The following is an 18171-nucleotide window of genomic DNA, read 5'->3' on the forward strand; positions in this document are numbered from 1 at the left end:
TTGCCTTCATTAATAGTTTCGATACAAAAATTGTTTATGGAAAGAGAATTTTCAAATATAACATAAGGATTAACGTTTTTATCTTAATACGAATTAGGATAAAAACACCAATCTACATAGTAGATATTAGGCTAAAGACTTAGTTAATAAATACGCATTGAGGTTAGTAAATATGTGTGCTTGATTCAGAAACGATTTGTCTTCGTCTTCGGTTATGATATTACAGTCGTCATTTTTAATTTTATGTGTTTCCATGTGAATATTTTATTAATGTATATTTTTTATTGGAAAGCAAATGAATAAATAATTTAAAATATGATAATCCGAAATAAATAAGTTCTATGTTGTATAAATTATTATTATTATAAAATATTTAAAACTGGTTTTTAATATTTAAAACATTATAAACATTTATTTTTTTTTAATCTGACAAACCCTAATTTTTACAACTTATAGGAATATTTTGAGAAACTAGCACTGTGAAGAACACCAGCTACTAGCTCGTGTTATATCATGAATTCTGCGATTTTGTAAAGATTTTTTAGATTTCTCAACGCTTCTTTGTGGAAATCTATTGTTGCCCGTTCGTTATATAATATTTTTGACATGAACATATAAACAGCCTTAATGATTATATATGTATATATTTAAATTTCCTGCGGTACCCCAAAGTTATTTTACGGAACTCTTAAGTTCTTCCGCGTAACACAAGCTAAAAACCGCTGCATTAGTTACTTGCAGAGCCGTAGTGAGATTTATTTAAATTTGATTATGCGATATGTTTTATACTTAGACATTTTTTATATTTTGCTTTTTAATTTGCCTATTCGATTATACATAATGTGTTAGGCATACGTCCAATTAGTTCAATAGCTATCAAATATGGCAGACCTTGATTTTTAAACCGGTCATCTGTGCGTTGCTTATCCGATTATTGTTTACATGCGCTGCCAAGACTCGATGAACATTATATAGCTTAGCATTGTGACCACTGCGGCTCTGACTACATGAGTGACTGTTTTTTCAGAGACGCCGCGGCCGAAAGCGACGCAGCGTCGCCGATAGGGGATAAGAGGAGACTCGCTCGGAGGCAAAGCATGAGACCGTAGATCTGACCTAATAGGTCAGCAGCCGGCACGATTCATCTCCGCGTGTACAAGGACGTGTTCCCGTCGGGGCTGCCGTCGTTCCTGCCCGGGGCGGCGATGGAGCCGCTGGAGGCGGGGACGGGGGGCGGCGGGGGCGCGGGGCTGTGCCTCCAGGACCTGGTGGCGCAGGAGCCGCATGCGCACGCGCACGCAGTTCATGCGGCGCACGCGCATGCGCACCTGCATGACCCCGTCGCGGCGGCCGTCTCCGTCAGCTCGGCCATCACGGGGCTGATGGGGGCGCCGTCGCTCGCCGACCACGCGCTGCCTCCGCATCACTCGCACCACGAGCCGCTAGAGAAGCTGAAACGTGGTGAGTGACGTTTCAAACGATGTGGACCATGAGATCCACGGCGTAAGAAGATACTTTCCTTTTATCGGGGGTCAAACTTATTCTAAAATTTTTTTTTATTTATTTGTTTATAAATTTTATTTATTTGTATACAATTATAAATGATATTTTTTAAATAGATTTGTTGCAGAGAGTTATTCATTGGGTGTTCACTGTTCTGACCGTCGCTTCCGCTCGTTCGCACCTGTTTTGATGTAGGATAGCGTTGTTTTGTTATATAAATACGTTTTAAAATTTAAACAGGTCAGGTGCGAACGAACAGTAGCGTGTGAGTGATGCTCAGAACAGTGAACACGCAATGAATAACTCTCTGAAACAAATCTACTAAAAAAATGGCAGTTTTAAATTATAAATAAATGTTTAAACGAATAAAAAAATATTTTTTAGAATAAATTTGCTCTCCAATAGCAGGAATGTACCGATAATTGAATGTTGTCAAATACGATTGGGGCTATAAACAAAATTTACAATAATTCAACCCATATTATATTGTAATAATATTTGTTAGGAAGAGAATATTATGTGCTGTCTTGCACACGCGCGCTTTTTTTAAGCTATCATATTTTGTTTAATGATATAATATCTATTTGTGATAAATCGTGAACTGGTAACTTATAATCAGTCGACGTTCTTTCGACAGGCTTTAGTCGACCATCAACGCGGTTGTTGTAACTAATATTTTATGATTTTCAAAAACGGTGAAGAAGTTCCTCGATAATAAATTCTATGATTTGATATTTCGACGAGTATTTCACTCGTCTTAGGGTACCGCAGAATGTCACTTATAAGCTGACGACCTGAAAGTACTTCAGAGTATTGTTGTGTCTTATTGCTATATTTTTCAGACCTCTTTTCTAAGAGGTATTCTCTTATAGTATGAAAGTGTTTTTAACCAAAAATGCTTCAGAAATGTAGAAATGTTATATAATACATAGCGCGTATCACTTTAATAATTTACCCACGATTTGCTAACTCCAAGTGTCCTCGAATATGCTCGAAAAAAAAGCAAAGCTTCAAATATATACATATATATGTACGTATCAGATTTTTGTATTCTTGGGGTAACATGTACATGTAGTGCATCCAAGATTTTATCGTCAGCCAACTAACGTAGATATGAAACTATTTTTCTTATAAACTATGACAGCTAAGAAACAGGTGATATTGATCCGATTTTACCGCATCACAAGCTGTAAACGTTAAAGCAAAATTCTATCGTTTCGAGTTATAGATCGACTAAGTTTCTCCATTTTTTATTTATATGATAAAATCATTGAGAAGCTGGATGACTCTTGTTAGAGAATTATTTTTGTACACTGGCGTTAGGAATAAGATACGCGAAAGAAACACTCTTAGCATATATAAAATTACCCATATTTATATGTACAATTGTACATATATATATGGGTAATTTTATATATTAATATAAAATAAAATTTATTTAGCAATTGTAAATATTCCGTAGCAATGTGACAGTCATTAGCCCAATGCGTTACAACAGGATATACACAACCAACAACTACTAAATCAGTGAAAAGCCAGATACGAAATTAAATTAGTATGGTATCAAGTATTATATTATAAACTATTATTACAGTGAATAATATATGTCACTCTGCACGACATAGCTTGATTTTTTCATAATTCATCACGATGTTTATGAGTGAGATTAGAAAAATCTATGAAAACCTAATCTGTGATGATCGACCGGAATTGTAATTATATAATAATCACTAATTACGATATTTCAGATTCGATATAAATTGAAAAATACTAGGGTAGACATGTGATTCAAACTCAGGTATTTTAGATAGTTGTCACTGAGGCATACCACTGGTCTATAGTATTAGTATATAATATGTATATATATTACATATGTATGTATATATACATATGATAGAGACCCGGGTAAATGCTATTTTAGAGGTCCTTCAAAATTAAGAAAATAATATGGACAATACATTAAAATCAATGGTATTTATTATTTATTCGATTTAATTAACATTTAATTATTTCACATAAAAAAAATGTTATTAGTTATTATTATTATTTTTTAAATCTTCCGTTGTGACCTGGTGGCTATAAGCCCAATTCGTTACAACGGGGCAAATCTGTAACAACCGGGTAGGTCAATCAGACATAACAAAAATCACCAGACTAAAAGTCTGAGAATCGGTGGACAGACAATAAATCAGCAAACCGATTTGAAACTAGACCTTGTTTTTATGAGAAAGATCTTGAGATATATAACGGAATAATATAATATAAATAATTTATGTTACAACATCACTGATCTTTTTTTTCATGGTTTTTGAATTCTGAATCTCGGGAGTCAAGATTAAAAAAAATATTAAATTTTCCGGGATTTCCTGTGACCCACTACTCCCGACTCATTGTCGATCGTAGAAAGTTTTTAATTATTCTCAAAACACTAAATGATCTTTTAGTGTTCTCCTTCTGGTACATTCACAAAGTTAAAAAAAATCGAAGCACAATTTCTGTATTTGGTAATATGTGTAGGAATCCAATATCAATAATTTTTTTAAGTAATTTTGCAACATTAGTTTTTCTGAAGAAATTTATTAAAATCGATGCGTATGCAAAATTATTTAGCCAAAATTATTAATTATTAAATTAATAATTTTGCCAAAAAGTGGTAAATGAAAATATTATTCGGCAGATTTTTAGTCTTTTATTCGACAGTTTATTTATTTGACGATTATAACTCTATAGTGCTTTTATTTTTGGTTGCGAGTTTTTCTGTATCTTTAAGTTCTCAATATTATCTTTTTTTATATCCAATGTTGCCTTACGGGATTATATAATGAGATTTGTTTGTTAGTACCTATTTGTAATAAATAACATTATTTATTACTATTTTCGGCCAAACTGTAGACATAAGAAAGTATTCAAATTTTGACAAATATTTTTCATAAACAGGAATCTGTGTTTGTGCATCAATAGGGAAGGTTTATTAATTCGATTTCATTTAAAGCAGATTACAAAGACTTAGGGACACTCGTTTTACTACCTTTAGACTTGCTGACCAACTTGTTTTTGAAATTTTTGTAAGAAAGTTGTAAATATTGTATTAAAATCTCCTATATTTTTGGACTTCCGCTAAAGAAATTATAAATTTGCTGGACAGTGCCAAAGAAAGGTATTGCTTCTTTGCAAGATTCTTTTGAATTTATTCCGACAAAAATTGTTTCCATAACCTGAAAACGTACAATTGCTATTTTACATAGGGCCACATAGTTTTTTAAAAGCTATTTTAATTCCTGTAACAAATTTAAAAGTCGGCTAGTAATATCATGTTGTGTTTATAAGAAAAAATAGCAAAGCATATAAAACTTTCTTTAATTGAAAATTCTCATTCCTTGCGCATGACTTGACGTATAAATAATGTCATTTGTTCATCATGAGATGAATCTGTAGTCACATTAGCAATAATAACAAAATATTTAGCTCTCTTAACTTACTCAATGATCGCGTTTTCAACTAACGAACCACGAGTATTCTAGTTGAAAGAACCTGTATTCTCCTGTTGTCTTCTTGTGCTACTCGAATTTTTGAAATATGCCTTGCTATTTTTTGAGCATATTTACTAATGCAGTAATTAATCCAAGAAAATTACTGTTATGTGGACTTCCAATTCGTGCATCAGATCCAAAAAACGCTTGCCTTCTTCAGCAGCTTTTTTAATGTTTGGTATGCTCATATATGTCATTTAGCAAAATTTATATTCCTTTATCAGATTATATGTGAAATTTCCATAAAATGTATTTTCGTGAGATGGTATGAATAATTTTAATCTATTTTTTTCAACATATTGAATTACCAAGATGAGGTCCGGGACAACTGCTTCTCTTGTTCCCTTCTCTGTATATATTATACATATGTTAAGTAATATGATATAATAATTCAATTAAAAATAATTTGTAGTTCTGTGTCTAATTTTATAATATACAATAATAATATTCTCATTGTATGATTTAAAAAAAATCCTACAATTTTTAGTATACATATTTATAGTTTTATTATTATTTCTTGCTTTTTTATAAAGTAATAATGGGATTTAAACATTTATTCTTTCATAACTGATGATTTTACAAAGGATATTTGGGGTGATCGCATAGATCACCCCAAAAGGGTGATCAATGTGAACCTGGTTACTTTGTTTATTGTATTGTTGTTGGGTTGTTCATTGTACTGCAATTAACAGACTATGCAATTAGCACTAATATGCACTAATATATGTATTTTACCTGATCTTTTAACAAATCGTTCCGGAACGCGCTCCAGTCGTAGAAAGATGTACTGGAACACTATAAAATAAATGCATAAGTAACCTTTTCAACCCTTTTAATTCCAGATGATTTTGTCTTATATATGAAAAAACTGATTTAAGTCATAGTTTTCAGGCAATGTTTATTAAAAATACATTACGTATCATTCATTAAAATATTAGTATTTTAAATTATTTAAAACTCAAGCTGATTGTAAATAGTCATTATTTTTCAGATAATAGAAATAATAATATTATATATACTCGTATATATATTTCATTGGGTTACTATTTTTAAAAGTGTATAATTGATCTAAACGTGTATTTTTAATGACGGCCAATACCAAAGTAATTCATAGCTTTCATTAATGAAGCGTATAGGTGTTGTTGCTCATAGGATAGCTTACATAGAGGGGCTCAACCCCCAGATAGTGCGGCGAGCAAATTACGCGGGGCACAAATGCATAATAAATATGCACACTATAGCTCTAAAGCGATACAAATTACCCCCTGGCATGTGCGAAGGGGCATGCGAGATTATAATCGACTCCCTTAACATTTTTTCTTCTGAAAAATAAATAAAACATATTAAATTCGAGAGAAAATGTGAATATTCTAATTGGGAGTAATTTTAAATAAAATTGCAATTATGCAAATGTTCGCTTTTTTTTGTATATATGTATGTATGTACATATATACATTTTGCAGGTTCATCTTGTATGTAGGGAGCGTAAGCCTTTGCCCCCTGGGACCACTGTTTGTCGTTGAACTATGTTTAGGGATGCAATTAGCTGTGGCGAAATTTGTATATAAGTATATGCATACAGTCAACTCGCGTTATGTGAGGGTCATGTGCAATAGTATTATATCGTAAGAAGATAAAAAATATATGTAACTATTCTTCATGGAAATACGCTGTTATTAAATCTATAAAATGCATATAATCTAAGAAGAATTCGCGTATATACAGATGTGATTGGTTAAATAGAGCAGATGAGTTTCTTTAATATTATATTTACTATGCAAACGTAAAATTATGTAAAAATACATTTTTACTAGCACAGTCAGTCATATAGTTATTATACCATTCTTTAATACCCACTGTGTTAATGTTAAAAAGTAAGTCATCTAGCACTTGATGGCGCTGTTTATATCAATCAATCAATTACTTAAATTAATGTGTAGTAGAGAATCACTATCAAACGGAATGACTATTTAATGCAAGGCAATAATGGAGGTGTTAGTTTGTAATCCATCACGTTTATAAAAAATAGGGGAAGTATTTTTTAAGTCGATCTGAACGATGAGGGCTAATGCGATTGTTGCACTTTTTATGCTCATGCAAACTAAAAAGGACATGTGGAGGATTACCGGCGCTATCGTTTTAATATGTATATTGATATGGTAATCTTGTCGAGTAATTGATTTTATAAGCAAATTATAAATTTAATTATTTGGCATAGGGATCAAGCAATATTGTATCATAAAATATGTCGTTTTGTTTTATAAAAAAATATATTTAGGTAGAATAAAAAATTCAACACGGAATCCCATTTTCGGAAGTTTTTTTTCAGACGCCGTCGATCGTGCAGTCTCTCCATCGAATGTGTATAAATCTGGTCTCATAATCTCTAACCTCAACCCAATTATTCGTGGCGCACTTGAGGGTAAGGCTGGGGATCAGAACTAAGCCTCCGTTAACGATTCGTCTGAGCCTCTTTTGGTGTTTGCCATAATGTCCTACCTGCGGGCCATTGAACCTCGTAAAATACCTGCTTTTTTCACTACGCCCGATACACTCTTATTTTTTTACACAAGCCCTAGAATTGAATTTTCATCTACCGAAGAGACGATTTTCAACGGGATTATGAGTCTTCCAAGTTGATTATTAACGGTGGAAAAAATTGAATACGACGTTAAAATTTTCGCGCAAAAAGCAATTATTTTTTTAATAACGATTTTTTACGGTCAACATTGGATAAAAATCTAGAGCGAAATATTTTTAATTTGCTGTTTGCGCCACATGAACAATCTTTACGAAAAGCGATTTTTCGGATTATGAACATATATTTTAATATGTATATTATTTGTAATATATTTATTTAGCTAATTATAATTATTTAGCACACAAAAAATATTTTTAAATAGCTCAAGTGAGTTATTTAGAAATACTTTTCGTATGTTAACTATTTATTTTTACCGCTTACGACGCAACAAATCCGCGTGCTACGGTCATGTACACACAGAACACATGTCAAAATATGTTAAAATTACTGATTTAAAAATACGAAACATTGATTATAATAGTAGGTCAATTTTGAAACGTAGTCATTATTATATTATAATATAAGTGCTGAAAACGACATCGATGAAAACATTAAACATCGCGATTATTCTGTTTTTGGCTCTAAGACTAATGATCCAGAATAATAATAATATCATATATAAATAATGGTAATTTTTTTCTGCTTTATTCGAAAGTAAGAGAACGTGTCATGTTTTATATTGATTTTAATCGTCATAGTAACTCATTTTACACCTATTAAGCAAATTCTCTCATTTTTCTTGCACAAAATTCGCCTAGTTCTTGTAGCGTTCTCACGCATTTTTAGAATAGCACAATAGCGACAATGGCATAAATCATTGTTTTAAACACTCATAATCTCATGAGCTGCTTCATAATTCATTTTAAACTCCACACTAATGCCGTTATTGTGCGAACGACTTTTCGCTAGAATGTCAGTCACACGGGAGTCTCAATGTCTGACACGAAAACGTGTTCGGAACTATACAAAGAAGAGATACTGGGATATACCCTCGAATGCGCAATCTATAATATCATCCCCGACATCTGAGGGTTGTCCGCGGGATGTTTGCTTTGCACGGACTGAATTTATTGCTACCACGCCTTTCAATAATAAACGCGCTTTTTCGCCATCCGCATATGCCCATTTGTCCACGATGACATTTAATGCCGTTTTTATTATAATGTAAATGCCATATGTCGCCAAAGTCGTTGCCGACGGTGTATAGAAATGAAAGACCTATAATTTATTCGCTTATAAGAAACATCATAAATTCTGTAATATCTAATCCCAATGGTCTCGTAAAAAATACAGTTATATGGTTTATTTGCATTTTATAGCATTAGTATTGTATAATTTATATAAAATGATATGTTGTTTATTTGCCAAAAAATATAATGTCACGTTAATGCAATATTTAGTTATTTATTAAATATGAATATTTAATAAATTATGTATGTGAATTTATTGTATTATAATTACTCTTAATAATTTCTGAAATGTGCAATGAAATATGATAGTGCGCTTAATTAATTGTGATACTACTCTTATCATTTTATATTTATATATACATATATAAATAATAGTTTTTTTATAATTATATAATAATATTGGTATTCTGAATCACAACACAATTTTGTGAATTCTCAATTCACTGAAATTAACTTTAAATAGATAGATTTATATGATTAGTTTCTGATATTTTCACAAAAAAATGCTTTCAGTGATTATGTAACTGAATTCTTAAAATTAATCGCTATTTTAGGGTTGTAAGATTTACATAGCATGTTGCAAAATGTTGAAGGAAATTACCGGAATAGGAAATTTACATTTTTATTGTAAATATTTTGGGCTGATTATCTACATTGTTAATAAATTTGAACTTGCTTAGTGTCGCATTGGAGAGTTTGTAAATTATTTTTTATTGTGAATATTTCATTAAAACTTGCTAGGCGTCAGCCCAATGTGTTACAACGGAATAAATAAAATCAGCATTACTGGACTGAAATTAGTCTCTAAATCAGTGACATATATTTTATTTATTAAAAACAATTATTACAGTTTATAATTAATAGAAGGCACAATGCATGACCTCACTCTATTTTATTTTAGATTCTGTATTGATTTAACAATCCATAAATCTGTTTGTAAACATTTATTTCTTGTATGTATAAAAAGGACTGAAGGAACAACTATAGTTCAGATTCATTATTTGAGGTCGGCTTTTATTTATTCATATATCTTTGCTATGATTTTTTCCAGAGTCGGGCCCCGGGAATTTGTCCCTTCTCCCCTTACCCTCTTGGCAGCCCTTTATATGACTAAATAAATTTTTGAGTATAAGGCCACTTTGTTTCGATAATTCTGATTCATATTCTATCAAAATCGTATCCAAAGCTCCAGTGTCACTAAAGTAAGCACTGAAAAATACATTAAATTCTAGATCTTTACCATTTTATAAGCGGGTCTGTCAGAAAAATAGTGTACCAGAAAGAACTGTCAAATTTTGTCTTTGAGCAAAAGATAGAGGAGAGCTATAATATACATTTATAAAATAGCATATTATTATTTGACTTCATTGAGTGCAAAATAAAATCGATATAAACATTACTCGACTTTATATAAAATGCTAATAATATATTTTATCACCAGCATTGAAAATATTAACCCCCAAAATAACGAAAGTCATCGAAGCGCAGCGATTCTCTCAATTACGGAAAAATACCATTACAGACAAGTCACCTTGTTGTCGTGATAAATATATATTTTCTTCTCCATCGCGTTTTCACTATATATTAGGGGACTCGGCGCGTATCCATCACACTAGGAAGGAAACAAAAGTAATTTCGGCAGCGTCCCGTCTCATGAAACGATCATTTAGCCGCCCGAATATCCATTAAACCCTTCGTCGGCGGTAAACATTTATTGTCATTTTGACTTGTTTCACCCCTTCACCTTTCCAGGGGGCGGCGTGCAGTGAAATATTGATGAGGAGCACATCTGTCACACGATTTTTCCAATTAATTTGATCTGTCACTGTCCGCTAGCCGGTCTCTATGCATTGGTTAGCAAATACCCCTTTTGTAACAAATCACGCTAATATTATATAAAAAAATGGGACTATTTTATTTTTATATCATATTATAAATGGATTTAAACTCATAAATCAGTTATTATTTTAATATTTTAAAATTATATTTAAACATCTATATAAAATATACACATATTCTTCAATTTGTGTAAAATAAAGAGAGGTTCAAAAATCGCGAAAAATTAATACATAATTGTATATCAGCACATCTAAATAAAATATTGGATTATAGTAATATATATACATATATTATATTTTTTATAAAACAACTTTTACTTCAATATATGATTAGTATTGCAGATTTGTACATTTAACGGTCTCCGACAAGGCGATGCTCTAGCGTGTTTTTTATTCAATATTGTCAAGGAAAAAGTCATCAAAGGTACTAAATTAGATATAGCCAGCGGTATACATGAATAATAAATCTTAGGTTGTTGGGCTAAAAATGAATGAATATAAGTATTGATGAATAATTATTTTAATGACGTAGCATTATTTTATTTTATACTGGTACAAAATCATTCTGGATTTACTATTACTAAATAATTTTCAACTAGGTAGTTTTTATGGTTTATGTTTTATCTAATCCTTATAAATTTGCAAATGTTTTTCAAGTTTTGTTGAACTTTTTTAGAGCGTTGAAGATTTATATCAATACCTAAAACATTAAGTTTTTGTGTGCGAAAGAAATAATAACACCTAACAACATATAACACACGATTGAAACATTTCTTTGTAAAATAGCTTTAAACTTTTAAAAAATTATTTTCTCTCAAGTTTAAACATTTCTTTGCCAAATATACTTAAACATTTTTGAATAACTAGAGGTATTCTAAAATGTTTTCGCGTAAAAAATAAAAAAATGCAGTTTTAAACGAGTAAATCAGGTACAAAAGACTAGTGGTATAGTTGTGATTCATACCTTAAAGACCTGGGTTCAAATTCCATATGATCCCTAATGTTTTAAAATTACTACTGTGTCTGGAATTATTAAAAATTATGTAGTAATAATTGTGATTTTCCTAGATTTTTCTAATCTCACGGATGAATATCGTGATGAATAATTAAGATGAAAGAAATTTAAAAACACTAAGGTCCGTATGTGATTCGAACCCGGAATAGTCGGAGACTTATATCTCTCGTCTATCGTGCTGGATTTATACCGTTATTTTGTTAGACAAACGTTTTAGCACAAGACATAATTAAATGCAGGCGGCTGCAAATAGTTTCGCGGTCGATAGGTCAATCGCAATCGACGCAATGCTGTATAACATTTTTTCATAATTGAGCGCTTATTTTATTTTTTCTTACGATGTATATTTTTATTTTGGGATATTCAATTTGATTTTTGATATTTGTCTGAAAAATAATTTATGGTATTGCAATATTTTTGCGTTGATAAATTACTCCCAAATCATAAATTATAATAAATGCATTTTTACGATAATTAATGTTTAATTATAAATCGTTACTAAAAATATTGGTTTTCGTGTTTTTGTATTGATGTAATTTGTAGAGTTTATTTGTGTTCTTTTTTAACGGTGTTTAGTTTTGTGTGTTTAGCTTTTCTATACTTCGTTACGCAAAATAATAAATGAAAACCTCAGCTAAATCGCATAGACTTATTTGATGTATACTTTTTCTTATAACCTTATTTATTTACCTACTATATACTGAAATGTTGATATCATTTATATATCCAAAGCAAAAATACAAACGCTGTCACACAATAACCGGGCAATGATTTATTCTGTCTCCGTACACCATTGTGATGCAGGGCTATCCTATTGTCATCCTGAAATTTCCATTTCACCCCTCCGTAGCTGAATCGTCGTACCAGCGATGTGTGTACAAATAAACGATAAACATTAGCGAATTACACAAAAGATGTTGCCATTGTTGACAAATATTTATATCCGTTTCACCCTCCCCGAAAGTAATGTCCTATATATGTTTTTTGTATCATAACTTTTAACATAAATTTCAATTTTAATGTATAAAAATACGCTGTAAATCTGTTATAAACACTCCTCGGAGACATATTGAGCTATAATAGATTTTGTCGTGGCTAACCAAACTGCAAACGAACACAATCACATAAACTTTGGTCCCTTGAGGAACTAAAAAAGAGGGTTCAGTGCGAAATCTAGACGGTGCCCTTGCTTTATCGTAGGAAATAATTCTAAAAAAACATCTAAAATATAATAGAAACGCAATGTCATAATAAATATATTAATTTAGACTGGAATTGCATTAACATTATCTTATTATTTTTATTTTAGAGGTAGGTGGAAAGAATAAAGGAACACATATGGGACCAATTTTCACCCCTATACATCTGCTCTCAGATAATTTGCAAAGCCAAATTGGTTGTGGTCAACCCCTTTTTCTGTCTGTGGGTTACTTGAGCCTATTTATTTTGTTTTTTGACATGTTTTGATGCTCTCTAGAGAATGTATCTATTATATAAATATATTTAAATTATATATATCTAAATTGAAATCATATTCACTGTTACGTGTTTAATAATCGATGTCTGAAAAGTATAAATATATAATGGAACGGTAGTATCAGATCGTTTGTTTTATTTATTATGTTTTTGATACATTATACATGCTGCTATTATTTTATTCGTTGTGTGTACAGACTTTTGGAAAACACTATACGTATGTGTGTATATCCAAAAGGGCATAAAACACAGTGCTGATAAATGACTTCCGAAAATCCTAAAGGAAGTTGAGGCTTACGCGGGATTTGGAGACGAAAACCTCACGAAGCTTGTTCGATCTGTAGTCTGGGTCGCTCGACTCTCCCCTCGTATATTTTAGTCGTATTTCATATCATAGATGATTTTTTTGTTTCCAGCAACAGTTATGTGATGGGATCTCGAAATACCAAAGGATTACTCCGTATAAATAGAGTCCCCGTTGAAGTGATACATTTGTTCTGTCGCCATTATTCGCCGTCTGTCAAAATCGCGATGCGAGCGCACATTTTCGTGATGATATTTCCAAAATTATGATCTCATTTTTTATAATATTGTATAAATATATGTGTAAAGATATACATAAATACATGATACGTATTTATGTTATACTTATAGCATTTCACGCAAAGTTTATGTATGCATAAATTAAATGAAAGCTTAAGCCTAAAAATATTTAAAAGGTAATATGATTTGATAATATTACAATGATGATACACTTCAATCATTTTTAAATTGCTTATGCTTAAACTTAACTACAACTATTCAATCTAACCTAACAATGTGTAAGTGTTTAATGTTCAAGCTTCCTAATTTTGTGGTAAAAAATTATATTTAATATATAAAGAAAGGAAATGGACTTGAACAATTTTCATACTTTGAGTGCTTGTACTGAAGATTACCTTATTATGCATAGATATTGTATATTGTGTTTTAACTATTTATAGTAACATTAAATGTTGCTCTCTAACGTTGATTGATTGTCCAATTTTTTATCATAAAATCTTTTACATACGAATTTTTTCGAGTATTTTTTTATTCTCTAAACAAGGCACGACGCGTTGGCTCACACGATAATGACACAATTGTCTCACGGCAAGATGTCTTCATAAAAATCCGTGTCATTTCATATCACACACACATAATACATGGTATGTAGTACATTGGAAGTGTACACCTGACGGTCCTGTGTGAGAACAAGTGCCGTGGGTTGCCCTCGAAATTTTTAATGTTCCGGAAATAATTAATGGTTGTAACCGAACGGCTGGGGGGAGGTTAGGCTATTGAATTAGAGAGTGCAGAACGGGCGAGGTTACCTCAATTTATGTCACAGCCTCCGGTGATGTATTTCCTGAGAGAGAGGCCGTGGATGCCTACACCTACGCGTCCTTACACCTCTCTTCTCTTTTGTGAACGCCATAGCCTATTCATCATATTTTCACGCCTTTGTGCCCTTCCATTCACACGTTTCCTATTCATGGAAATGGGGAGTGCATAATGGTGACTGCATTGCTATTTTATTATACTGTGTGATATTATTTTTTTGTTCGACGCTGACAAATTTTCAATTGCCCATTAAGGCGTATTGATAGAAATTAATCGTTGCGGTTCCACAACGGAGGCAATCGTGAATGATTAATGTTTGGATGATTGATATTCTATATTCGTAAAGTATAAAATGATTGAAAAATTTATCAAGTACATAATATCATTTTATTACTTTTTTATATTAAAATCTTAGTCATATTTTTGATATACAGATGGGCGTAGTTTTTTTATAAAAGGTTTTAGATATTATTGTGTTGATCTTGTAGCTTTGTCGTCTGCGTCACTTTGTCTTCAAAGTGTTTCTGAACTTTTAAGTATTCGGAGGAATTTTCCAGATGGTAATATATTCTGAAAAAAGTGTCGCGAGTAAGTTATGTATGTATGTATATACGCTTTTACTATATAAAAAAAATGCTTCTCTTTATCTTGCTCTTGACCCTTTGGCCAATGCGACGATTTGGGGGCAAAATCATACTATTATTGTCTGTTCCTTTTTTAATAATAATTATTTTAAGTAACGCCTATTATTTAAATAGCCAAAAATTTGGCAACGCTGTCACTGGGTACCTGCTATCCGCATTACATCGACTTTTTCGCATGTATTTTATTCACTTTTGGCAGAGTACATTAGTTTTTGTTTATATTACCACCGACAATCTTTTGTTTAAATCCATTTGCAAGTGGTCCTAATCCGCTCAAATTGTCCAAATGTATATCGCCGGCGTGACGAATAAACTTGTTCTGCAGATTATTAGCAATCGCGGCAAATTAGGTTCAGATATAAGAGACAACAATTAATAATACTTTTATATATTTTTATATAATTTTTTTAATAACATTTTGATTGACATAAACCAATTAGCCAAACCTTAATTGACCTAATAAAAGTTCTAAAAGTAACTAAAGTTTTAAAACTTCCATTAAGTTAATTTATTTTGACTAGGTTTGGGTTTTGCCTAATTTATCTTAAATATTTTGTGAGTCTCTGACCATATAAAAAAATGCGTATCTGATCATCCATTTGTGATCAAATATAGTTTTATTGCTATTAAGCAGTAAAATTGTTAATCAATTGTTTAATACAGTTTAACTGACTAAATAAGTAAAATCTTATTTATACTAATGAACATATTAATTTACAACATATATATAAGCATGCATGTCACACATAACCGTTAAAAGTGATAAAAACTACGTTATATATTATTTTGTAAACAATAAACGATCATTTTGTAAACAAAAATCTGTGATTTTGTTTACTAAAAATTTTACTTGCTCATAATCTAGAATCAAATCATAAAATTAGGCTTTAAATAAATTTAATAGGCTTTAAATGATTAAAAATCTTACAATTTTTTTTAAATCTTGATAGTACAGGAAAATGAAAATAGGTTCAATTTAAAATTCGCGTGTATTTATACTTATCTTTGTGGCAAACATATTGTACAACGTTCGTAATTTAATAAATATACCCCTTTTTAATTTAATTAGAATGAATAGAATCATTAGAGTATAGATACAATATGAAAAAATTATCAAACATATTATAGATATTAACAGAATTCTAGTATTATAACTTATTTTAACAATGTAACCTAAATATAGTAATCAAACTATTGGGCTAGCAATTTATTTGATCAGTTATCTAATATTTTTACTGTTTGGGTAAGCTCTTAATTAACACACTTTTACGTATAATAAATATGAGATGCGATTTAACAATTAAGTTTCTACATAATTAATGTGTTTTCCAAAAAATTTTTTTTTTAATGCTATTGATTTAATTTAATTAACAATTTTTTATTTATTTAATATAACAATATTCGTATATTCTATATGAAAGGTTATGCAATATTCTAATATAAATCATTATAAATACCTACGTTAATTTTGACATAATAATTATGTCGAAGTAGTTAAATGTTAATGTGTAATTTGATATCTAGTTACTTTTTACGACTTCCTATCCTGTGTATTAAAATGAAAATATATATTATATAAGCTACATATCAAACTTTAATGAGACTATGCCTGTAAAATGCTTAGTATATAAATAGTAACCTTTATTATTATACATCAAACTTGTCATAATTCATAATAATAATAATAATAATTTATTTAATTGAAATGTAGCACCCACCTCTAAATTTATATTTATCTCATTGTACGCATAACACATGATATAAAACTCTCTAGCCTTAACATTTGCATTCGTGTTTTTGTGACCGTTGATAACCACGCTTTTATTTGCTTTCAGTCATCATTTGTATTATTGTGTCAACAATGACTATTTGAATTTCACGGACGCTTTGTTGTCGAAAAAACAAATAAAACGTGTAGTCTTTCTAAATTAGCACTTGATCGATATCGTACAGCGATGGTTCATATCCCGTAACGAGTCCTCGAGAAGGTAAGGTACTCGAGTTATTCGAGAGCCTTGTTAGGTGGTCCGATAAACGCAGTCCGTTGTTTTTAACCTTTTAATACTGTTTCACGTCACGGATGCTGCGTCGGAAGTAATCTGTTTTTTGACAGGTCGATTATTAATAACAGCAACCCAAAAATGTTGAATTGCTATGGACAGCTCTTGAGTGTAAAAAAATAGATAGATAATAGAAGAAAACGTAGGACGTTACTGATGTGACGTTTAAAGACGTCATATGTCAACATTCTTGTTTGTAGGCGATAAGAGAGAGGTAATTTATAGCCAACGCTGACTTTGTTACCTTACGAGTATATTTGTTTGATGACGCAGTTTACATTTAACCGACAAATTGTGGTTCAAAAAATGTATGAGATTATAAGATACTAAATTTATATTTTATAATTAATTCGCTCGTTAGGAGCGTTTCCACTGCGACGGCCCCGACACGAATTTTTTGCATTTGACGTGAATTTTTGCCTTCTGAGGAGTGATAATTGTTTTTGCGCTCTCCTATTGACCAAAATTCGGTTTGAACATACTTTGGTCAGCTCTTTTTATTTTATAAGTCCATAGTAATATCGGTAAGAATAGCTATCATATTTTTAAAACAAAGAATAATATCGAAATGCAGACAAATTTTGGAGCAATATGTTAAATGCGATTTCTGTCTGTACTAATTCTTCCGCTAATTTTCCCCTGAGAGATGAGTTGGCTCAATTTGTATTTTAAAAGTTCTAAAACTATAGTTTTAGAACTTTCATTATGAACAGCAAATAGACGATTCGCAATTGGCAAATTGAGCTTCATAGACATTTTAGAGTTAAATTATATTTACGCTAGTAGAAATATATATCTAACGGTGAACATATGTTTGGACTTTACTAGTGAAATTGTAACTTTAACAAAAAATACACATTCACTGAAACATTTATACATCGGATGTAAATATATATATTCCTAAATATAAAAAAGTTAAAATCAATATAAATGTACTAGCCAGATAATTTAAATTTTCATTGGTAAAAATAT

General features: G+C 30.9%; 1 protein-coding gene across 6 annotated transcripts in view; it reads left to right on the forward strand.

The window, feature by feature from the left end:
• Ptx1 (pituitary homeobox homolog Ptx1) overlaps positions 1-18171 on the forward strand; it is a 77306-nt gene that overhangs the window by 11653 nt on the left and 47482 nt on the right. For 2 of the 6 annotated variants that reach the window (XM_088204272.1, XM_088204271.1), the window contains exon 2: positions 1028-1458. The exons of 2 other annotated variants lie outside the window; for them this stretch is intronic. In XM_088204272.1, coding sequence (XP_088060398.1) covers positions 1206-1458 — 253 coding nt within the window. In that variant the 5' untranslated portion in view covers positions 1028-1205. Of the gene's footprint in view, positions 1-1027; positions 1462-18171 lie in introns of those variants that run through there. 2 more of the 6 variants (XM_088204270.1, XM_088204269.1) reach the window with 2 other exon arrangements.

Source organism: Plectrocnemia conspersa, unplaced genomic scaffold (genome assembly GCF_051122295.1).
Source record: "Plectrocnemia conspersa isolate PC_06_02 unplaced genomic scaffold, ASM5112229v1 ptg000014l, whole genome shotgun sequence".
Classification (NCBI taxonomy): Eukaryota; Metazoa; Arthropoda; class Insecta; order Trichoptera; family Polycentropodidae; genus Plectrocnemia; species Plectrocnemia conspersa.